This window comes from Dermacentor andersoni, chromosome 8 (assembly GCF_023375885.2).
Source record: "Dermacentor andersoni chromosome 8, qqDerAnde1_hic_scaffold, whole genome shotgun sequence".
NCBI lineage: Eukaryota > Metazoa > Arthropoda > Arachnida > Ixodida > Ixodidae > Dermacentor > Dermacentor andersoni.
In genome coordinates, this window is record NC_092821.1 from 155,663,305 (window position 1) to 155,688,988 (window position 25,684).

At 46.4% G+C, this 25,684-nt stretch overlaps 1 protein-coding gene across 5 annotated transcripts in view; it reads left to right on the plus strand.

Annotated features, from left to right (window-relative positions):
- The first annotated feature begins 227 nt into the window (after nt 1-227).
- The window catches only part of LOC140219914 (uncharacterized), a 45,621-nt gene continuing 20,164 nt past the window's right edge, over nt 228-25,684 (plus strand). The window contains exons 1-2 of one of the 5 annotated variants that reach the window (XM_072290090.1): nt 228-339; nt 24,695-24,984. In XM_072290090.1, coding sequence (XP_072146191.1) covers nt 272-339; nt 24,695-24,984 — 358 coding nt within the window. In that variant the 5' untranslated portion in view covers nt 228-271. The other 4 variants (XM_072290091.1, XM_072290093.1, XM_072290092.1 and 1 more) reach the window with 4 other exon arrangements.

The window sequence follows — 25,684 nt, forward strand, 5'->3', positions numbered from 1 at the left end:
GAAACATGCAAGCTTAGATACCGTTATTGATGTATCCTAACATTTTGTAGTGTTTACTTTTTGTGAATTATAATAATTTCAATAGAGCGTTTTGGTTCATAAATGCAGAAAGTTTTGCACATGTTTGAATTTTGCGCGCTAGGCACGCCGGTCGATCGCAGCGTCCTACTGGTGGCGTCATTGCAGAAGTGTCCGCGGTTCTCCCAATGTTTTGCTGTACACCATGTAAGAGAAGTGCATAGGTGTAATTTTGTCTCTCCTCCTTCCATGCATGGAGGTAGAAAAGTTATTCGTTCCTCCATGGCCCTTTCCTTTAGCCTTTAAAATCTCCCGTAGTGGGTAAGGGTTCTTTATTATACGAACCAACCAAGCGTAGGCGGTGTAAGCGCCAGAACAAGAAAGCAAATCCGGAACTAGCAAGCAAGCGTTGCGCGTCTCTGCGCTAGCAGCACGTCAAATGCTGCGGACCGTTGTCGTCGTCCTTGTAATTGCCGGGAAGAAGCCTTGCGCCGGAATTTAGCGCGCGTTGTTGCCAATACATTTTCTCCAATGCAAGAGGTGGCGGACAGCGTCAGCGACTGTAGTAGGTAGTACACGCTTTATTTTTCCTTGTTCTCCGCAGTCTTCGGCAGACTAGCGCTTCACTTATCCGCGCTGGTAAAGCTGCACGATCGTGAGATTTCACTAGCTGCTGTTCACCCTTTAAAATTTTTAATCGGGAAGGTACAAAGAGCAGACGTAAGTACGCCGGCTCCATACTCCTCGCCTGTTTTCATCGGCGCCGCGCTCGTACTAAAAGCGCGTGCTTGCGCTCTTTGCTGTCTAGAGCATTTGCGATAAAAGCGTCGAAATCTCCGAGTTCCTATTCCGCACTGTATTTACTCACAATAGTTGTGGAAGCACCGAACGACTGCTCGTGAACGTTGCGTAATCGCTTTGACAGCTGTGCCCCTGCGAGTGTGTGCACGCAAGGCAAGGCAGTTTTCAAGCCTAGTTTTTCGTTTCCTTGACGCAATTTTTGTGGTGGTGGCTGACTGCCTACGTTGGGTCGAAAAGTTTACAAGAGAACGCAATAAACAGCTGATTAGTTATGGTTTACGCAGTTTTACTTATATGTTCATTAAACTTAATTTTATCGCTGTTTTAATTGTTAGCTGAATTCTCAGCTTTGAATGAGTCGCCGCGCCTATTAGTAACCCCCTAATCCATAGTATTGTTACAGATGTAGAATGGACTTATTTAGAATGCGAATGGTGAAAAGGCTAGAGATGCCATAAGACGGTCCGAAACAGCCGATCACCAACACCTCTTCCGCGCCCCTCCGGTGCGGCGTTGCAATATTAATAATTAATGCGTAGTTGTAGGCGCTTTTTAGAATGTCTGGCCTTGGTAACCAGTGCTTTTGTGGGTATAGAAAAATAATGACTCCGCGACCGGAGGGCGGTTCATACTCGGAACCCCGTTTTCGTATGTATAATACACGAGTGCATAAATGTTATGTTTACGATGACCTACCCTAACGGACGCTACTTCATGGTCTACTCTGGAAAGCCATAAGGAAACTGTGAGTCTGTCTACAAATCGTTTTCGAGAAATTTCAAATCGCAGAGGTCCTGCTTCCATACTGGAAACCTGGACGGGACGCCGTGTGTGTCTGTTAAACGCATAGATGGCGCTATGCAGTGAATGGCAATGAGCAACGCCTCCTTTGCAATGAGGCACACCATCAATTCATGCACATCGCGCTTAGTAAGAACTAATTCCTTATTCTGTGACGTAAGTGCATGAGCCTCGAGCCACCTGCAACAATTTGTCATTTAGCATAACCACATCTGGCATAACTTCCTTATTCTGTTGTGTAGCTGATGAACAATTGTTACTTAATAATTGCACTTCTTTATATGCATGCCTTGAGTTTCTCGCACAGTCCAGATGCCACATAGTATTCTAACTTGATGCCAGATGCAGTACCTTAACAGTAGTGCAAAGTTGCACGTCGAGATTTGTGACCGTCGGTTATCTGGGAGGCTGTAAAAAAGTGCAGATACATTGTTCAATGTTTGCTAGAGAATACTGGGGAAATCGTATGGCAGTGGCTTTTTGCAACATTTTTTTCGCCAACTCAGTTTGTGGTGAATGGCAATGTAGCAGTTTTAAGTGCTACAAATTACATTTGTATACTTTCACCTATATTGACTGTGCAGAACCTAGAGAGAGCGCAGCACGTCAGCACCACCAACAGTCAGTCTGACGTTACGTTGCATGCTACCACGTGCTGCCCACTCTCGGATGTCATGCATTTGCTGCCTTTGGAAGCCAGGTTTGGGTATGGGCTATTTGGTATTCCATGGTTCCATTCCAGTATTCCATGGTGGTATTCCATGCCATACATTCTCCCATGCACACTCGTGCATTCATAATCGACAGATACACTGGGCTGAGACGGCACAGACCTTTAAAAACAGGAAATGATTATAGCGAACAAAATTTGGGCAAAATATACTGTGTTACTTGCTGAAATGCTTGCGGCTACAGGTAGTACATGTTGGTTTGTAATCACCTAATCTGCTTTCAAAGGAGGCAGTGTATGCTTTGATCACGCTAGATATCAATTTTTGATGCATCAGTGGTGACGGAGACTAGAAACATGAATGCCAAATTGTGACAGGGAGTGCAGCTATTCTATAGTTGATGCAAATCAGCGCAGCGTTGAAATCAACTAGCAAAGTAACTTCAAGGGGAGTATGGTAGCGCGATTCAAAGACGGGACAAGAGAAGACACAAAGGGACACACACACAGCGCTGTGTGTGTCCCTTTGTGTCTTCTCTTGTCCCGTCTTTGAATCGCGCTACCATACTCCCCTTGAAGATGCATTACCAACAAGCCCACATTGCAACCCTCGTAGCAAAGTAAGTATGCATAGAAATGCTTGTGGGTTGCACAGTAGAGTGCGTTGACATTAGCACAATAGTTATTAGACAAGTGTAGGTCTCAATGCTGCAGCTTTAGAGGTCCCTATATTGTGCACATTGATACACAAATGTATATTGAAATTTGGACTATAGTCTGCACCCAGTGTGTAATCCGCAGGGGCCAATTTGGATCTAAAATAAAATTTTTCTTTATATAATGCACACTTTTCATTTCATTTATTTGATGTATTTTTACCATCAGCGCCTTTTGGCATTACAGAGGGGGGCAGGCACGTCAGCCACACAACGCGATCCAGACAGTGTAAAGGCATACATATTACATCAACACAGTAACAATACAAAGAAATTGTAACACGACAGTAATGTAGATGGTAATAATACAAACATGACACAAATAAACAAACAAGAAAATACTAATATGAATGTAAGGTTAGCTATCTAATTCACATGCAATGATGTCAATTATGGTATGTCTAAAGTGGCAGTAGTAAAACAAATTTATTTATTTATTTTACATACTGTCAATCCCTCTTGGGATTATAACACAAAGGGCAAGTACTTATGGTAGTATTTACGAACAGAGAATATAAATACATTATATCATCATAAGTCTGTTATTGCAAAGGTTTTGGCTTCGCTAAACAAAAGAATTAAGTAGTTCATCACAAATTCAATATTTGGGTACAATTTATTATAACAAAGAAGAATCTGAGAAAACAAGAAACCAAACAAGAAAAAAGAAATCATACTCCAACAGTAATGGATATATTATTAACACAATTAAAAATTAACTGTAACACAAGCATTAGCTATCTAATTAAGGAACAATGAGGTTGGTTATGGCATGTTTAATGTGGCAAAATAATACAGATGATGTATAACACGACAGTAAATGGAGGAAGTTATAACACTAGTATAACACAGAATAAATAACTATGAGCAAAACGTCAACAAGGTGAATGCAGGAGCCAACGTTTCGACAAGTGGACTTGTCTTCAAGGCGACGTACGCTTGTCAGACGCCCTTGACACGCTGGCTAACACGCATGCGTTGACAGACCGGGGTGGGGCGTGGGGGGGTGGGCTTGGCTTTGACCTTGTGCACAGTGTTCTTCTACTCTCAATTCGACACGCTAACACACCTTCCCTCGTTTCCGCACCCTCCCGCCTCACACCCTCTCGCCTTTAGAAGAACCCCACCTATATATACTGTGGCGAGGAAAGCAAACGTCGCCTTGAAGAAGACAAGTCCATTTGTCGAAACGTTGGCTCCTGCATTCACCTTGTTCACGTTTTGCTCACCGTCTTGAATTTCCATCTCCCGCATTCCCCGTCTTTTGCCAGAATAAGTAACTGTAATACATGCGTAAGTTATATAGCTGATTCAGTTGCAAAGATGTTAGTTATGGCATGTTTAAAGTGGCACTGATCCATGATACTAACAATTTTATGAGGCAGCTGATTTCATTGTCTACTACAAGTTCTAGGATGAAATCAGTTAGAACAGGTAATACAGTATAGCAGTGGGAACAAAAACTTTATGTGCTTGACCGACGTGATGTGATATGAATGTAGGAGGAGTGATAAGCAGAGAGCAAAGAGTTTGATTGTGGTAGTATATTTTATGAAACAGAGTGAGACGTGATATCTTGCAATGGTTAATAAGCAATGGAAGATTAAGGGAAGATTTCTTGAGCATTACACTCACTGTACAACTATAGTTGCGATGAATGAATCTAGCTGAGGGATATTGAATGGCTTCAATTTTGTTGGCAAGTTCTGTTTCACAAGCCATACGGACAAGGCACACTCTAAATGAGGCCGGATGTTAGTTGTGTAGAGTAGTTCTTTTTAGTTCTGTCAGAGCAAGGTAGAAATTTCGTTGGATGTAACCAAGACTACGGTTAGCTTTTGAGATGGCTGAATATGCATGTAATTTACACATTAAATCTGAGGTGATATTGTCACAGTCGGTAATGTGGAAAGAAGACGACGCTGATGTTGGTCTTGGAGACGACGAGGAAGTGTTTTTAGCAGTGTCGATGCTCTACGATTGTTGGCTCAGCTATTAAAAGCCACCTGTAAATAGACGAACGCTTCTTCCTTCCCGTAACATCATTGGTGGACGTGCGGGGTAATCACTTGAGCAAGACGGAGCTCCGCAGCGGACATAACCTGGCCTCCATGTCATCCGAAGGAGAGAGTTCAACCGCGGCCCCGTCGTCGCCACCGACGGTCATCCTGGCCCAGCCTCGCGACCCCGGCATGTTTTCCGGGATTGACAACGTTGACGTCGATGACTGGTTACAGAATTATGAACGGGTCAGCGCACACAACAGGTGGGATAACACGCTCATGCTGGCTAATATAATATTCTACCTCAAGAAAACAGAGGCGCTGCGATCGCCGAGGAGTGTAGACGTGCTCGCGTCGGCTCCGTGTTCGTGAAATGATTCTGCAGCATTTTCTTGCGAATTGTGGCCTAATTTTTACACCAGTCGATCCGTGAAGATACCAGGACTCCGTAGACGCCTCATTTTCAGGTGGGACACTCCATTTCACTGTGCTACGGACATTTTCCTGTGCTGCGAACATTTTTGTGAATCGCCCACGCCGCCGCCGCGCGTGCACGCCAGGCGCACCGGATGCGTGGCGCGCACTCGAGCGAGCTCCGTAACGCCGATCAAGTTTCTCTGCCCCAGCAACGAGCATGGAGCTCGAAGTGGCCGCCGAGACGGGCTGGCGAACAACTCGCCTTCGCCAACCGGCGAAGCTGAGGGACGACTCTTCACCCCAAACTGACCCCACCCAAACCTCAAGCACTTGTTCTCGCTCCAAGACCAGGCCACCAGTCAAAGCACAAGTTCTCAAGGCTGGACGCATGCCTCCGCTACCTTCCAACCAAATCAAGATTATAATTCGCCCCAAGGGTGCCCTCAACATCGCCAAAATTGGTGGTCCTACCGTGACTACAGCCGTTCTCCAAGCCGCACAGCTCAGCCCAGCAGATATTCAACAAGACACCGTGTGCCCCAACACTCAACAAAACATTGTCGTTGTCAGTACGCCAAGTCTGCAGAACGCCGACCGGTATGTCTGCATAAAATCCATTCAAGTCAATGGGGTCACGCACGATGTTAACGCGTATGAGACGGCCGCCGAAGACACCACGAAGGGAGTCATCCGCGGAATCCCCCTCTCTGATACCCCACAGCAAATCAACGCCAATATCGTCAATACCCGCAACCCCCTCGCACTAGCCGCAAAACGCATTGGAACGACAACCAGCGTTGTTATCGCCTTCAGTGGCCCCGACGTGCCATATCTGGTCCGGTACGGAGCTACCTTAATCCCATGCTCATTATTCCGCAAGCAAATAGAAATTTGCCACCAATGCGGCCGCCTCGGACACCGCATGGATGTCTGCCCTTTTCCCAATAACAAGATCTGCCGAGGTTGCGGAGTCCGCAACCCACCTCCCGATCACACGTGTAACCCCAAGTGCTCACTGTGCGGCGGCGCTCATCTTACAGCGGACAAATCGTGTACGGCTCGCTACAAGACACCGTACGTTATTCGCAAGCGCATTGCGGAACGCCGAGCTGCAATGCAAGCCACCCTTCAAGAAAGCGACTTCCCGCCCTTGATCTCCAAGCCCCGCTCCAGATCCCGGTCTTCATCACGCTCGAGGCAACATTGTTCCCGGACCCCTTCACGTTCGAGACAGCGCCGTTCCCGATCCAGATCTACCTCTACCCCACCCGCCAAGTCTCCTACTAACAAGGTGAGCTTCGCAGAAGCCCTTAAGGGCGCCTCGCGAGAGGGTCGCACCACACCTTCTCCACAGTCCATGAACACCAATGATAACGCAGAAATAGCCCACCTCAAAAAAGAAAATGCCATTATGCGCGACCTAATCCACAAGCTCTCGCAAGAGGTTCACGATCTTAAACAATCCAAGGCCCCCGCTCCTACACCACCCGCCGAAGCGTCCCACTCCTCTAGCCACGACGCTCCACTGACACCAGCCCCCAAAAAGCGGGCCCTCCAAGAGGGAGCCACGGGCCAAGTGCGCTCAGAGGTTAAGGACATGCTAGTCTCACTTCAAAGCACGATGAACACACTCCAGAACGCAGTCGAATCCATGCAACACGCCGTTCTCGCCCTGGCACAGCGCGTCACAAACATTGAAGCCCACTTACAAACTCTCCCCATGCCCGCTCCCCCTGCCCTCGAAACCCCGGCACTGCCCATGACGGCATCCCTCAATCCTCATCATGGCCCACACTAACAGAGATACACTTATCTGGCAGTGGAACTGCCGAGGCTATCTCCGCAAACAGCCAGTCATCCGTCAACACCTTCGTACCCTCACCCGGCAACCGGACGTCATCATGATTCAGGAAACCCATATTGATTCAGTCACCCTCCCAGGTTACCAACCTTTCATCCCGCCACGTGCTTCTCGCCGCCTCTGCACTTTCGTCCACAAGAGAATTACCGCCATTGAACACAATCGCCACGACCGAAACATCGAACACCTTCTTGTTGAACTTATCCCCACCAGGAGACGTAAGGAAAGTATTTTTCTCCTTAACGTGTACAGCCATCCCTCTACCAAAGTTCGAAGCCGTTTTCTCACCCTCTTCAAGAAGGCCCTTAACGTAGCTGGCACCAACCCCCTCGTTATCGGTGGAGACTTCAATCTCCCCCACACGGTATGGGGATATGGCTACTCGACGAAGGCGGCTCAAAACCTCTGGAAAGACTCCCAAGACCTCGGCCTCACTTTCATTACAGACCCCACCTTCCCCACACGCCTCGGTAGTTCCACTTCCCGCGACACGACCCCCGACCTGACATTTACCAAGAACGTCGCCAACGCCCAATGGAGCAACACACAACATGATCTCGGTAGTGACCATTCCATCATTGCCATACTTATCCCTCGGATAGCTGCAGTTACCGCCAAACCCCGTGAGTTCACTTGGGTTGACTGGGATGCATTTCGCAAGCATCGATCCGCTGACCAGCACGCGGAACGCATAGCGGACATTGATGCATGGACACGAAATCTCCACTCCGATACCAAAGCAGCCACGCACACCGTTACCACCGATGCCCCCGTCGAGCGCATGGACAGTAGACTGGCCCATCTCCTCGCGGCTAAAACATCCATCCTATCCCGCTGGAAGGGGCAACGTCTCAACAGGTGCCTCCGCGCTAAAATAGCTCTCCTCAATAAGGAAATCGAAGCCCATTGCCTCACTCTGAGCCGTCAGCAGTGGACTGAACTGTGCAATACTGCTGACGGACAGATCCACTGTCCCTCTTCTTGGAAGCTTCTCAGACACCTCCTCGATAGTCAAGCCACCCGCTCTTCCCAACAAGAACGCCTCACTAAACTTCCCTATACAGAAACGAAGAAACAGGGCCGCGCCCAAGTCTTAGACTACCTCACCAACAAGTATCTCCCCGTGGGCCCAGGGCAACCTCATGGCTCCTACACCGGGGCCTCCAACCCCCCACTGGACGAAGACTTTAGTGTCGCGGAGATCCAAGCCGCCCTGCATAAATTAAACAGCCGCTCTGCCCCTGGCCCCGATGGGATCACTAACAAAGCCCTCCGTAATCTGGATGATGCCTCCGTCACCCACCTGACAGATTATATCAATGACTGCTGGCGTAATGGTGCCATTCCGCCGGCCTGGAAAACAGCAAAGGTCATCCTTATTCCCAAACCTGGCAAACCTTCTAGCCTCGATCATCTTCGCCCCATCTCACTTACCTCATGTGTGGGAAAGGTTATGGAGCATGCCTTCCTAACGCGAATTAACACCCATCTGGAAGACACTGCAGCGTATCCTCACTCTATCATTGGCTTCCGGGCCCACCTGTCGACCCAAGACGTCATGTTACAATTTAAGCACCATATACTAGAAGGTAGAACACGTACTACTAAAGCTATACTCGGCCTCGACCTCGAAAAAGCCTTTGACAGCATAGCCCATTCCACCATTCTTGACCGCATCTCACGCCTTAATATCGGTGCGCGCGCTTATAATTACATCAGAAACTTTCTCTCTAATCGCACGGCCTTCCTTTCGGTGGGGGATCTCCTCTCCGACGCCCAGACTTTGAGCAGCGCGGGAACCCCCCAGGGCTCCGTTATCTCCCCAATGCCTTTTAATCTTGTCATGATCGGTCTTGCCAAGGAGTTGCAGCAAGTGGACGGTGTCACCCACACCATATACGCTGACGATATAACCATCTGGGCCCACCAAGGCAGTGACGGCGAAATAGAGACGGCACTACAATCCGCCATCGAAACAGTCGAGACCTATATCCAAGGCACGGGGTTTCGCTGCTCCCCAGTGAAGTCCGAACTCCTCCTCTACAGGCCTACTCTCCGTGGCCGCCGTCCAAAATACTCCACCGCTAAACGCCATTACGAAGACATTGCGCTTCATCTCACGGATGGCAGCCCCATACCCCTCGTCACCAATATCCGTGTGCTCGGCTTGCTCATAGAGGCGAACGGAGCGAATGGCATGGCCCTTGCCAAAATCAAGATGAATACAGCCAACACCGTGAGACTTTTGAAGCGGGTCTCCAACCGCCGTGGTGGTATGAAAGAGGAGAATCTGCTCCGATTAATCCAGTCATTCGTAATTTGCCACATCACCTACGTTGCTGCGTATCTAAACTGGTACAAGGTTGAACAAACCAAGCTCAACATCCTCCTACGCGGTGTCTATAAACAAGCCCTCGGCCTCCCCGGTTGCACCAGCACTGACCTCCTCCTTCAACTAGGCGTCCATAACACACTGGACGAGCTCATCGAGGCCCAACGTCGCTCTCAGCTGGAGAGACTCACTCTCACAGCGACGGGTCGCCATATCCTCACCTCGCACGGCATCACCTACCACCATCAACACGGCCATAAGCACCAGATCCCCTCCACCATACGAGCTTGGATTCACGCCGACCCTATCCCCAGAAACATGCACCCCGAATACAACCACGCACGTCGCACAGCACGTGCCACGGTTCTCACCAAATCCCTTACTCGCCACGACGATGTGAGTTTCGTCGACGCTGCCGAATATCCCCACGGTACCCGCTTTGCAGCCGTCACCACGCGTGGAGGCTCTCTCCACCATGCTATCAGCCTAGTAACCCCACACGCTGAGGAAGCTGAAGAAGTGGCCATCGCGCTAGCCACACTGGACCTAACATGCCATACCATCGTCTCTGATTCCCGCTCCGCCGTTATCAACTATATCAACGGCCGTATTTCACACCAAGCCTTGCGCATCTTGCAACAAGCACCCCGCTCAACCGACCATCAGGTTACACTCGTCTGGTTCCCGGCTCATGCAGGCGCCGTCCATCCGCACCTCCCCAACCTCAACGAGGTTACCCACTCCCTAGCGCGAGGCCTAGTTAACCGCGCAGGAGAAGAGGAGGCTGCCCCCACCGGTAGGGATCGCCTGACACGCTACAATGATCTTGTGAAGTCCTTCTGCTTAGAGCGTAGAACCTTCCCCGGCCCACACAACAAACTATCCCGAGCGCAGGCTACAACTTTCCGCCTGCTACAAACCAATACTTACCCCTCGTTATAACTTTACAACAAGATCTACCCAGACATTTACCCCAATCCCACGTGCCATATCTGCAAGGCACAGCCAGCCACACTTCCACACATGCTTTGGGACTGTACACACCAATAGCCCGACACTAACCCCACGACCCTCTCGTCGAGATGGCACTCTGCCCTGCGTAGCTCCAACCTTGACGACCAACTCTGGGCGACCCAGCAGGCCTGCGAGGCGGCGAAGAGGCAACACCTCGACGTCCCCACGTGGGAGGCCTAGGCCCAGCCACCATCACTTGCTGGTTTCAATAAAGTTTATTCAGTCAGTCAGTCAAGAAAACAGCACGGGTCTGGTTCGAAACACACGAAGAAGAGATTACGAGTTGGGACCAGTGTAAACAGAAGCTGAGAGATTTGTTCGGCAAACCCGTCGGCCGCCAACGTGCTGCGAAGAAGGACCTTGAGACCCGTGTACAGACGTCCACTGAATCTTACGTGGTGTATATCCAGGACGTCCTCGCTCTTTGCCGCAAAGTAGATAACAATGTGGCAGAGGCAGACAAGGTCAGCCACGTCTTAAAGGGCATCGCGGACGACGCGTTTAACCTGCTTGTTTATAAGAACATCACAACGGTCAATGAGATCATTAACGAATGTCGCCGCTTTGAAGACGCGAAGAGTCGCCGCATAGTTCGACAGTTTACTCGTCTACCTAATACCGCAGCTTCGTCGACGTGCGAAGACATTTGTCCACCGCGTGAGTCCACCTCCTGCGAGAACGTCGTACGTATCGTTCGGTGAGAAATCGAAGCAGCGTCTCCTTCCACGCCAGTCACGCAGTGCTTTGATGATTCCCGGCCACTTGTGTCCCTCATTCAGTCGGTCATTCGCCAAGAACTTGCCAATGTAGGTCTTCCATCCATCTGCTCCGCCAGCCGTCCTGACTTTGCTTCGTCTGCTGCCTCTGCCCCTGTTCACCGGAGCCAATACGGTCCATATCCGAGCTATCGCAACCCGGCCGAATGGCGCACCCATGACGATAGATCCATCTGCTTTTACTGTGGACGTGTGGGCCACATCTCTCGCCACTGTCGAAGTTCCTGGCCAGCCCACTCCCGACCAAGCTTTCCGCGCCTACCGCCGCTCCCCACTGAATCCTCGCCCGCCATCACTCTCCACCGAGGTTGATGACGCACCTGACAACGCTCGAGCCACCGCGACCAGCCGATCGCCATCACCACATAGTCGCCGCTCCCGTTCGACCCAGCTGCGTCGCTCTCCATCCCCAGCTTACCGTCGCCGCTCTCCGACAGGAAACTAACTGGGGCAGCTCCTGGAGGTGGTGCTGCTCTAGAACACCGGCCTGAAATTCCTCTGCTGACCCTGCCTACTAATCGGAACCTTCTGGACATGGACGTGGATGGTTTGCCCGTTACAGCACTCATCGACACTGGAGCCCAAATTTCCATCATGAGTGCGGAGCTTCGAACGCGCTTGAAAAATGTACTTACTCCTGCTCCGACTCGACTGCCCCAGGTCGCTGATGGTGGAACTCCGGCTGTGCTTGGAATGTGTACTGCTCGTGTCAGTGTCGCCGGTCGCCACATGTCCGTTTTGTTTAGTGTGCTTGAACGTTGCCCTCACAATGTGATCCTCGGACTCGACTTTTTGTCCGCCGATTCTGCTCTGATTGACTGTTCCGCCGGTGTTGTACAACTTGACCTTCCCCTACCTGTTCCCATTGACCTTCCTGCTCAAGCTCCAACTCAGCTTTGTTCCGCGGATTTTATACGCCTGCCATCTCTTGCAGCAACCTTCATCCCTGTTTTAGCCAGCCCACCTGTACCTGACGGAGACTATGTCCTTACTCCCGCGACGTCAGTCCTGCTTTCTCACAATGTCTCCTTCCCACACACCATCGTTTCTGTTGCGGACAATCAGATATGTCTTCCGATCCTAAATTTCGGACAGTGCCCACAAGTAGTCCCTCGAGGCATGTCTCTTGCCACGTTGTCACCAACGCACGAGTGCCACATTCCTGCTCTATCTGTTGCGCCGTCTTCGACCACTGCTCATTCTGCGCCTTCTGCATCAGTCCCAACTGACGACTTTACAAAGATGATTGCACCGGACCTCTCAACCCAACAAGCCGCACAGCTCCGTGGCCTCCTCGAGTCCTACTCTGACATTTTCGATCTGAACGATCGCCCTTTCCGTCAAACTACGGTCGTGATGCATCGGATAAATACCGGCGATGCAGCACCTGTTCGCAGACGCCCATACCGGGTGTCGCCCTCTGAGCGACAAGTTATCCAGAGCGAGGTTGACAAGATTCTTGCCAAAGGGATTATTGAACACTCTTCCAGCCCGTGGGCGTCCCCTGTTGTTCTCGTCAAACAGAAGGATAACAGCTGGCGATTCTGCGTTGACTATCATCATCTAAACACGATCACTAAGAAAGATGTATATCCACTTTCCCGCATTGACGATGCTCTGGATTGTCTCCACGGTGCCACTTATTTTTCATCTATAGACCTTCGCTCTGGATATTGGCAAATTGCCGTGGATGAAATGGACCGTGAAAAGACCGCATTCGTCACACCAGACGGCCTATATCAGTTCTGAGTAATGCCATTTGGCTTGTGCAATGCCCCGGTGACCTTTGAACGGATGATGGACATGCTCTTGCGTGGTTTGAAATGGTCCATCTGTCTGTGCTACTTGGATGACGTCATCGTATTCTCTTCAACTTTTGCGACTCATCTTGAAAGGCTTTCATCTGTTCTTTCTGTTTTTCGCACCGCTGGCCTGCAGCTCAACTCATCCAAGTGCCACTTCGGTCACCGCCAAATAACCATGCTCGGACACCTCGTCGATTCGTCAGGAATTCGCCTCGACCCCGCTAAAGTTCATGCTGTGCAGAATTTCCCCATACCAACTTGTGCCAAAGATGTTCGCAGCTTTCCACTTCCGCAGGTTTGTGGAAAATTTCGCCCATGTTGCCCGTCCCCTTACAGACCTCCTGAAGAAAGACGTTCCTTTCTGTTGGCGCTCTGAACAAGCGTCTGCTTTCTCGCAGCTCATCACGCTGCTTACCACACCTCCTGTTCTCACCCATTTTGACCCCTCCGCTGCGACAGAAATCCGCACTGATGCCAGTGGCTACGGCATCGGTGCAGTTTTAGCTCAACGCCAATGTGGGCACGACTGCGTTATCGCCTACGTCAGTCACCTCCTCTCTCCCGCCGAGCGCAATTACTCGATTACTGAGCGCGAGTGCCTCGCCCTCATTTGGGCGGTGGGCAAGTTCCGACCCTACATATATGGTCGACCATTTACAGTTACAACCGACCACCACGCCCTTTGTTGGCTTTCCTCCCTCAAGGATCCCACCGGACGCCTCAGTCGCTGTGCCCTACGGCTGCAAGAATACACATACACTGTGGTCTACAAGTCGGGTCGTCTACATCAGGACGCCGACTGCCTGTCTCGTCATCCCGTCGATGTACCGGACGGTTTAGGGGATGTCGCACCAATCTGCGTTCTTTCGCTCTCAGCCTTGCAAGACATTGGCGCTGAACAACGACGCGATGAGTCGTTACGCCCCATTATCGAACGTCTGCTCTCTGCTCCGTCTGACCCATCCCTTCACATGTTCGTACTACAAAATGGCATCCTGTATCGCCGCAACATGCACCCTGATGGGCCCGAGCTCCTAACCGTCATTCCGTCTCATCTGCAACAGATTGTACTGCAGCAACTGCACGACGTTCCCAACGTTGGACACCTTGGCGTCATGTGGACCTATGACCGAATTCGGCGACGGTTTTTCTGGCCCCGTCTAAACCGCTCTGTCCGGCGCTGTGTTGCCGCGTGTGAGTCGTGTCAACGCCGAAAAAGACCAGCTGTGCCTCCTGCCGGACTGCTGCAGCCTTTGGATAACCGGCCGACCCTTTTTTTCGCGTTGGCCTTGATCTCCTCGGACCATTCCCTATATCCAAGGACGGAAATAGGTGGATTGCCGTCGCTACGGACTATACAACTCGCTATGCCATTACTAGAGCCCTACAGATGTCGCTGATTTCTTGCTTCACGACGTTATCTTGCACCACGGTGCACCTCGTCAACTTCTCACCGATCGCGGCAGATACTTTCTTTCCAAAGTCATAGACGACCTACTTCGATCATGTGCTACTAAACACAAACTTACTACCGTTTACCATCCTCAAGCTAACGGTCTTACCGAACGCCTGAACCGTACAATAACTGACGTGCTAGCAATGTATGTTTCCTCCGATCATCGCGACTGGGACATTGCTCTACCATTTGTCATGTTCGCCTACAATTCCTCGCGCCACGACACAGCTGGCTATTCACCTTTCAATCTCCTCTTCGGCTGTGAGCCGACTTTGCCTTTCGAGACTCTCCTTTCGACCACACTCGACTCGCTGACAGAGTACACTCGGGATGTAATAGCCACAGCGACCCAAGCACGCCAGATTGCCCGCATTCATCTTTCTGCTTCACAGGCACACCAGAAGTGCCGTTACGACCAGCGCCATCACGACGTGAACTACGAACCAGGTGCTCTTGTGCTAGTTTGGTATCCAACTCGGCATGTTGATCTTTCCGAGAAATTCCTCTCGTGATACTATGGCCCTTACCGCATCCTTCGCCAGGTGACCCCTGTCACATATGAAGTGTCTCCACTGAGTGCCACGGTGCCTTCACCTCTCTCTGACATCATCCACGTCAGCCGTCTCAAACCGTACCTTTCTCAGACCGATGAGCCGCACCAATCGGGTGCTTTTTCCGACGGGGGTGATGTCACAGTCGGTAATGTGGAAAGAAGACGACGCTGATGTTGGTCTTGGAGACGATGAGGAAGTGTTTTTAGCAGTGTCGATGCTCTACGCTTGTTGGCTCAGCTATTAAAAAGCCACCTGTAAATAGACAAACGCTTCTTCCTTCCCGTAACAATATGTACTCTTAAATATTTGTATGACATTACAGTTTCAAGAACTGTGTTACCAATGAGTGTGCATTAGGTGGTGAAAGGCATAATACACGCATTATTTTGATGTGTTCAATCTGTAGATGTTATCAAGATACAGTTTGTAGTGGTGCACTGTCATTATGGGACGTTATTTTCCACTAAGCGACACAATAATCGGCAAAAAGACATATTTTCTACGAAATATTAGTAGGAAGACCATTAATGTAAATTATAAATAGTTAGGGACCAAGAAGTGAAGGCAAAAATTGAGTACCGTTAGCGAAGAAGGCGTTAAGCCAACTTAGTACATTCGGGCCAATGTTTAGAAAGCTAAATTTGTAAAGTAGAAGAGAGTGAGTGGCTTTATCAAAGGCTTTATCAAGATTGAGAAGGATATAGTGAGTTATTGAGCCAGAATCGAGAGCCACATTAAGATCATTAGTGAATGCTAGTAACCGAGTTTCACGTGAAAAAAACATAAGGAATCCATGCTGTGCAGGTGTGAAGAAATAGTTGCTTTCCAGAAAAGTTACCAGGTGTGAATAAATAATACGCTCCATAATTTTGCATGGTATGGCCGTGAGTGAAATGGGGCGATAGTTGTTTGGATCAGATGTTGAGGCGGATTTGGGAACAGGAATAACTTTTTCTATCGGCCAATCATCCGGAAGGGAGCCATCCTGTAGTGATTGCGAAAAAATGCACTCCAAAATTATGAAAGAGTACTCTATTGTGTCTTTCACAAACTTAGCATTAATGCCATCAGTGCCACATGAAGATGATTTTTTTACTTTTTTGATGATCAACCGACTTTCATTAGCACTCGTACAGATTGGATCCATCAAGAGAAAAGTTGTGTAGGGGAAAAAACGATAAATTAGTATTGTTGGTGGTAGCTGTAAACGCTTTACTGAAACATATTCATTCAATACTAATGCTCTCTGCTCTCCCTGAAAAACTTCTCCGTGTGCGTTCATTAATGATATTTTTCTAGTCTGGTTAACCCAACCATGTTCCAAAACCGTTTAGGGTTACTTTTCAGCATTGCTGGAAGAGTTTTGTTGAAGAAGTAGAATTTGCATGATTTCAAGTTACTCCGGTAATTAGAATTCACTGTCTTATAAGCCATCCAACGTGAAGCTGTCTGATGTGCCCAGCAACATGATACAATCTTTTCTTGCGATTTGCCAGTCTGTTAAGGTACTTATTGTACCAGGGGGTTGTGCTGTTCAAGAAAACCTTTCTTAAAGGGATAAACCTGTCTGTTAGTTTGTGAATCTTGTTTTTAAATGAAAAACAATTGCTCTGAACGGTACGGGCGAGGTAAATGGGAAGAAATTATTTTAAAATTGAGGACAGCTCATTATTATAGATAGAAAGTCTTCTTTGTTGAAGTCCCTAATAGATTTACAGTTATTGCATGAATGTGGCATTTGGAAAAACAATAAAAATTGAATAATGCCGTGATCACTTAAACCTGGGATGGCCATTATCAGTGGGACAAGCTCAGGTGATGACGTTAAAACACGATCAAGGAGTGATGATGATGTAGTAGTAACTCGAGTTCTGGGAAAGCCTGAAATGGCGCAAGAATTCACAAAGAAGTCAGATTTTGAAGATGCATGTGCAATGTAAGAACATGGTAGTGACCACAAAATATTACGCTAATTAAAATCTCCTAGCAGTAAAATTGACACCTCGGAATTTTACAGTAACCTGCTGTAGAGTCCGTCGGGACTAACCTGTGTACAAGGGAAGCAAAGAGAAGCAAAGATTTAATTTTCAGCCAGTAAAAGCCTGGGTCCTTTATTATACTGCATATAGTAGTCAGTCCTAAAACCCATCAAAATCAATTTTATTGGGGCTGTTAGACGAAAAGAAGTCAACCGTGTCAGATTCAGTGAAAGCCTCGTCAATGTCTTCATGGCCTTCCAAATTCCGCTGAGATCTGCCCACTTTTTTCTTCGGCGTCAAATACTTTTGCCACTGCTTGATTTAACTTTAGCCTCTTGCACACGTTTGACGACACTGAGCTTGAGCAATGCCGTCAAGGCTCTACATCCTTTCGGTGCCATCACAACTGTCCTTTGGTTTTGTGCATCTGTGAAGTTGTGTATAATTGCATGGCACATTCTGTGACAAGATGTTGCGTATGTTCTCACAAGTCAAGGCACTCAAAAATAGCCACTTTACGCATTGCGAGCAGCATTCACTTGCATATCAGGAGCTGCCATTATGGGCCCGAAATATTGCTTGTGCACAGTGACGATCATTGCACATTTGATTTCGCTTTTTTGTTGTGGGAAAGATTTGCAGGCACAATGTGAATGTGTTTTCTTCAAGTGTGCTACTGGACCTTAAAAAAAATATAATGTGTAGTTTGCACCATGAAAAATTTCAATTTTAAGCTTCAAATACTTCAAATTGAGCTAACATCAACTAGGCCAACAAACAGTTCTGTTGAAACATATTTAAACTTGTAAAGTCTGTGGACTATATTCTGGAAAATACAGTGCTTTTGTTTACATTCAGGCATTTGAGCTACATGTCAAAATGAACCTCGGAATGTTGACTTTGTATGCCACTGTAGAAGTAAAAGAAAACTTGTGGAAAGACAGGGACGAGAAAGGAGGACACAACACGAGTGCTATGTTGTCTTTCGTTCCAAAATAAAACACAGCGCCATCAGCCTTGCTCCAAGTCCTTATAGAGTCACCGAAGTATTCGAAATTAAGGTATTGTACTTATTAGGGTGCAGCTGCAGTACTTATCTGCATATTTGGTGCAAAGGCTTTTAATAAATTTTTGCTTACAGCACCTGCAGTGCTCTTGCTTGCTGTCGTCTGCTACAGCTAGCATGAGTCACCTCCGCAGCATGCCACCAGGGCTGCACCACCACTTCATTTCACGCTCCCTATTTTTATGAAATGTCCTGTAAACTGCAGGAAATGAAGCACAGTAGTTATCCTCCCAGACAGAGTTGAATGAATGGGGACCTTTTCTTTTTTCACTGTCTTGTGGTGGATGACTTGTGGAGATGAGGATAAGGCACTCCCCTATGCTTAAAGATGACTGCCAGTGCAGATGCTTTGCCAATGGACTCAACAGTATGCTCTGAATTCAGAAACAGTGAGGTGCCCCTAGTTTGTCCACTCTAAGCAGTCGTGAAAGAAACTAACCTGTCCTGCACCCATTCCCGCTAGCCCCACAGCAAAGGTTTGCTTGAAGTAGAAACCGCAGAGATACCAGCATAATTTTGGCTGCGTTTGTTTAGCAGTGAGTGGCCAAATAACAGCGATAATTTAGCACGACTTTTTGCTTCATGTATCCTAGGTAGTTATGCCCAAACTTGTGTAGCATGCCCTGTACACTTGGTGATGGGCGAATATTGAAACATTTCTTGCATCATGTTACCGGATTGTAGTGAATTGAATGGCAAAAAGTGAAGTTTATATTTCAAATCTTAAATATTTTTGGGCACTTCTACTCCAAAGATTTGTCAAAGTGGCCTCGGGTAAAGTTTGCAAAGCTCTGCGCAATCTTGAACTGTGGCAGTTGTGTGCCAGTGATAGTGGTTGTCAGATTGGGAAAAAAAAAGAAAACGCCCATTGAGGGGCTAGTGCCAGATAAGCCATTGTTTCAGTCTAGCTTGCATCCTTTTATCAAGGCAGTAGATGGGTGGAGCTGTAAATTAGCTCTGACAGAGCAGTGTTTTATGTGCAAAGAGAGATTTTTCTTTACTTGGATAACTAATATAGAGCCTATTTATTTTGGTGGTAGTTTGCATCAATAGGCAATATCCATTTGCAGGTAGGGGTACCTGGGTTAAGTCTGGTTTACCTAGCACCAAATCATGTACTCCTTTTGATATTTTACATGCAAGGAGATTGTAGAAAGCCCTTTCAGTGTGATAAATAATTTCTTTAGTACTTCATGAATAAATAAATGTCTGGCGACTTGTGACTTCATTTACAATGGCTTACAACACAAACAACTGTTGTAAACCTTTTGGTATGCCAGAGAACCTTGAATATCTTGAAGCAAGGATAAATTTGACTGAAGAGATTTTAACTTTTTCTCACCATTTATTTTTTTCACGCAGTTCGCATTCAAACCTTGGCGTTCATAACTTTTTCAATCTTTTTATAGAGTAAGGAACATAATGGCCACGAACGTTCCATAAAACAATTGGCATGCTAACATGCTGTGCCTGATTAGGATCTCTCATTACCTGGAAATATGGGGTTAGTCACCTTCTCGTCTTTCATTGTGAAGACTGCCAAATTCCGCCTGCATGTGCCACAACAAATACCCTGAACTGAACACAAGTGCGCAGACTGATAGCTGTAGCCATGCAATGCCTTATCTTCTTTTGACCCTGATAGTGCACAGGCTTTCTGTCACTCCACCTTCAGTGAAGTTTAGTGAGAGCAAGGCTTTCAGGGCAGGTGACAGCTCCATTCAAGCTTTAGGTTTCACATGCAAATGGAAGGGGAAGCAGTCAAAAGATTTTGAGTCTGTGGGAAGTTGTATTCATCAAGGTATGGCATTAATATTCGCATTTCCTTGTTTTGCAGGTAGTGTTGTTTCCTTGTTCTTAAGAGAAAGCTCTAGCTCACGACAAACTCCCGTTCTTGCATTCATATATATGTGGAATGCAAAAATGCCCTCATTAGACAACAATTGAACCAATTTGAAGGAAGTTAGTTGCATTTAAAAGAGAGCTGGGGACGTATTCTGAAACGTTCGCCGCGGCGAAAGTTTCGCACTGGCCACGCCTCCGCCCTTGCGGCGCGCGCTGAATGGCTGCTTTGACAAAACCGGAAATTCACTTGCGCCACCTGAATTTCCGGTTTTGTCAAAGCAGCCATTCAGAGCGCACCGCAACGGCGGAGGCGTGGCCAGTGCGAAACTTTCGCCTGGATTCTACCCTGGATTCTACCAACTGGAAGAATCAGAATTTTAATTATATGTCTCAAATTTTTTACAAAATTGCCAAGTTTACAAATCCGTAACATTGCAACAAAGTCAGATATTGTAGTTCTGTGCACTGCATCTGTTCTAGCATCTAAAGCAGAAAAACATTATATGCAAATTTATGGCGTAAATGAAATGGTTACAATGCTTATACGAGTCTTCAAAATCCTACTCATGAGTTAGTGGTATATTTTAGAGATGTGTATATATACATAAATTTTGTCTGCTTTAGAGGTCTTCATAGGCGCGGTTTACAGTATTGTTATATTGTTTTTGTCATTGAAGTAGAACTTGATTCCTTAGCTTTTTTTTTATGTGGCTATATTCAAGGATATCTGAAAAAAAAAATAATAAAGTGAAAAAAAAAAAAAAGCTTGGAGGCCTAAATTACAGTTCACTTCCGATGGTTGGCATATTTCAGCTTTTACTTTTACATGCAATAAACTGCATCAAAATTGGTGCAGTTGCTGAACAAAAGTATTTCTTCTTCATTATGTATTTACTATAGATAGGAACTTCCCGCGATAAAGCTTGCTTTTAACTTTAGATTAAGTTATAATTTACAGGTTTTGTAGCGGTTCTTGAAACCCTTAAATTTCCAACTGGCCTTTCCATGCCTTAAAAGTCCTTAAGTGCTTAAAAATCCTTGTACTTTGCTTTTGGCTAAGGTCAGTGGATTTTATTTGTGAATTTGACCATGAGGTTTATGCAAGCCAAATGTCCAGCCATTCTGAGCCGATTAGTATACTTGTGGAAGGCAGCCATCTGGTTTGTGTTGGCTGTGGATGGTTTATTCGAGAAAGGCTTAGGAAACTTTTTCGTTCCATGTGCTTGCTGTTTACAACTGTTTTGTTTTCCAGCTGTCGGGCATCACGGTGCGTTAATGCTGAAAAGTGCTTTGTCAGGAGCTTAAAGGTCCTTGAGTTTACACTGCAAAGCCTGCTACAGGCCCTGAACGTAAGGTCCTTTAGTCCCCCGATCAGGCCAATGACACCTTCATTCAAGCTATACTGCATTTGCAATGATAAGAGAACTGTTTTTTCCAAAAGCTTTTTGTAAGCTGGAGGTTCATGCTTGTCGGTACATCATCATGGTGGGGTAGTGGCGTTAGTTGTTTATTTACCGGTAAGTGTACCTTTTAGTTATTGCTGAGGTTATGGTTCAAGCTGCACTGTTATTTCATAGTCCTTTTAACCTGCCCGCTATTGTTGCTGTTGTTAGGAAAGCTATTTTTTTTTTAAGGGGGTGGGTGTTCAGATGAAGCACATTATTTGTCTAGTAGTGTTGTTCATGCTACATCTCCTTCAATGATTGCCTAATAATTTCAATATTGACCCTTTAAAAGTAAAAACGGGATTTACCCTGCTTTAACTTCGTTGACACTTTGTTGACACTTTGTTGGCACTTTGTTCTTGAATGCTACAGTTTGCAGTTTTATCAGTTTGATGTTAAATTCCCTTACTTTTAAATCATGCTTGATCTCGCTAACAGCTACCTCCTTTTTATGTGTAGTGATATGCCACATGTTTTTCTTATGTGGAGCACCTTATCTAGGCACATTTTGTTTTTTGCATATAGGTAATTTAGCTAATTACCTGAAATGTGCTAATGAATGTTTAATTATTAACTTCAGGCTACATGTTTCAATTCACAAGATTGAAGCAAAGCAGCAGTGAAGTCAAGTCTGCTTAGAAGAAATTCTAAGACTAGCACCACTTTCAAGATATGCATCCTTAAAATGGGCTATAAAACACATTGGTATTTCAGTTAAGTTTCCCAAAAATGTGCCTGTAACAGTTTTGGAGGATCTTAACTGGAATGCCGAGCGTATCACAAAAGTGGTGCTTGTCAGAGGAGTAGTGTTTACATTTTCCCGAGACGGGGGGGTGGGTAGTGAGAAAGCCTTACTATAACTGTGCATTGAGGGAGGCAAGAAAAAATAAGTTCAAATTTGGAAGTTCATTTACACATAGTTCATTCCTTTGTACAAATATAATCGTGCCACATTTGCTAACATCACATAACCACCACAGAGCTAACAAATACATTCAGTCCTTGCTTCACCCTTCATTACGTGCCGCAGCCTGTTACTTACTTTGCAAAAGCACTTCATCCACAAGAATACTGGTTATTAAGCTGCCTGAGGTTTGAGACGTGGAGGGGGGCGTCTTCCCTAACCCCAGGCATGTTTGGGGGAGGGGGAGGGGTGGCAAGGGGCAAGAGCACTCCTGTCTCACTGTAATGGATGCTTATGGTGCTAGCGTCAGGATTTCTGCTATGCTGACATGACTTATCTACGCCTCAACTTCAATCATGCAATGGCAACATGACCCTTAAAGTGAGCAATTATTTATTCATTTATTAATGGAAAAGCATTAAATAGCTCATGAGGCGAAAAATCCGGCATTGGCAGTGTGACCACACAATGGTACAAAAAGGCTACAAACCCTCAGCCTTTGCTAGGAGTCAAGCCCAAAACCTTTGGTGTTAATTAAAGCAAAAGTAATTAATGCACAGCTGATTAAGATAGAGTGAAGGCACTCGAACCCACAACGTTTGGTGGGAGTCGGACCCTCAAGCTTTGGTGTTAATTAAGGCACAGGGAATTAAGGTAGAGTTAATTAAGGTACTCAAACCCACCACCTTTGTTGGGAGTCGAACCCTTGACATTTCGTGGGAGTCGAACCCACAACGTCTAGTGGGAGTTGAACCTAAGACTTTGCATCGTGGCATAATGTCTTAAGCATCACGCGGTGGTCGCAATGCTCTCGTATTCATCCACGTTGGGACAGCTAAGTCCCTTTGACTTCTTTTTTTTTATATACTGCAAACCACACCGGGTCCAATCTGGAGAGGACAAACATATACATATGAACAACTGCTGTTACAAAATGTCACTGAAGTTCGTAAGCACTAGAACATTTCACACTTTCCTTTAAAGAAGTACCATGCATCAGGATCATCAAAAATAATAATATAAGAAAAATGAACCAGTGAACTACTCTGCTGAACCAAGCAACATTGAATTATGAGGCAGGGAATTTGTCATCTGTTGTTCTTATAGAGAAAGAACATATAACAATTTGTGTGGGTAGAAATGGGTTTTAGACTCTTGCTATGCTTACGACGAGAGGCTCAAGCCATATTTTTCTTTATACACTCTTCTAGTCTTATATCTAGCTTTTCAAAGCAGAATGAATGGAGGAAGTTAAGTATTGCTGATTTATGCCTATCCTTTGACAAGTCTAACTTAGCTGAGAAGAGAATGACAGATGGAGTTGATTAGCACATATTTAGGTACTTAACAAAATTATGGTTGAACATTGTCTTGCTGCATATGTCTGCCTTGCCACATAGCCTATCTGCAGAAATGGCAGGGGCCTAGATACGACAATTTGCTTTAAGTGTTCCGTGTACAGAAAAACACCTGGTATATGTATTGCATAATACCTTTGTTAGCTGGATACATGGGCTAGAATAGTTTTCTCCTGTAAACACAGCACTAGTGCAAGGAAGTTTCGACAAAGGCATGAATCGGGCTTGCATAGTAGGTTACGGTGCACTGTTTCTGTACTAAGGGGAGCATTGGTACCACATTTCAGAGGAAAGTGTCTAAATACTGGGTTACTTATATTAATGAACATTAAATATCTCGTATGGTATATTCATATTGCAATTTGCTGGTAAGTGATAACTGAAACATCAGTGCATTCATTACAGAATTTCAGGGCCTATTTCTCAAAGCTGGTGCCATGTATCAGAATTTCTGCTGAATGGATATAACTTACTGCTTGGCTTCAATTATGCAATTACAATAATTTTCAAACTTCACTGGTGATGCCTTGCTGATTAGCTAGACTGACTGTAGGTTGTCTAGCAAGTAGTGCCTACCTGATGGGACAAAACTGTGTTATCTACTACAGGAAATCTTTAACAAGTCTGTTTCTATCAAACTAGATACCCCAGTATATGTCTGTATTTATTGTGCTGTTAACGACAAAATTAAATTCTTTTGTACGGAAATTTTAAACCTTAAGCTACCTCATGAATGTTATTACTAATGTGTCTGGCTTAGCTCAAAATAAACAAACTGAGAAAGTCGCCCTTGTTTGCAAATACAACCTCAAGTGGCCCTGTGCATTGCCCCATCTCTTGTAAATGACTTCTCTTCCTTCTGTTTGTGCACAGTATTTCGCGTGCCACCGACGCTGACTGGGAGGATCTGGCCATGGCCGACCGACCACAGAGCATGATGGGCAATGCGTCGATGAGCTTCAACATGCTCGTACAGTGTGCCACCTCACAGATCGAGCACATTCGCAAGTCCGAGGTGTACCAGGTGTACCTGAAAGACAACCCCACGCTGTCGGCGTGTGGAGCTGTTGTGCTGGGCATACTCAGCCTGCCGGCACTGACCTTTCTCAGCTTCATCATTGTACTTTGCCTTCTCACATTTATGGGCTTCCTCTTTATCGAAGGTCAGTGGGATATTTGCTTACTAACCTCATTTTAAGGAATGGCTGGGTCATTGCCTAATTTTTTTCGAGCAGATGTATCAAGAATTTCAGTTGCCTGTATTTAAAGCACACACTTTAAACCTTTTCTGGCATGTGGCTTACCTGCTCAAAACATTGTTCACGTACAATCCTTTTGAGGACTGTAGCAGCTCTGGTGGGGTTAGGGCAAGGAATCCACCAAGCCCATCAACGAATATGTTCAGTAGTAGGAATGAAGGAAAAGGGTTTATTTGACATTAGTTACAAGGCTCCAGTTATGGAAGCCTATTCCTTGCAGGAGCTTGTTAAATATCCGAGTTCACGTGAGGACACGTTGGCCCCACTGCACAAAAAGTCTCCTTTTAATACCGCTGTCTTCCCTGGGTGATTCAACCAGGGAACCTCATGACTGTATCGTAGCCAATCAAAATTGTCGAATCGATTGCGATGCCACACCCATTCTATCGCAACATTCCGCAGCACCCTGAAGCATCCCCCCCTCCGATGGTATGGCATATCTGCCAACTCTTCCGAATTTTTTGTAAAATGTACGAATTTTGAGCAGTCTTACACTCTTATGAACCTTGCTTGAAATTTTACGGAAAACATTTTATTTTCGAAAAAAACAAACAAACATGAAAATGTTGTAAGACTACACCCTGGTACCTTGTGCCACCACGAG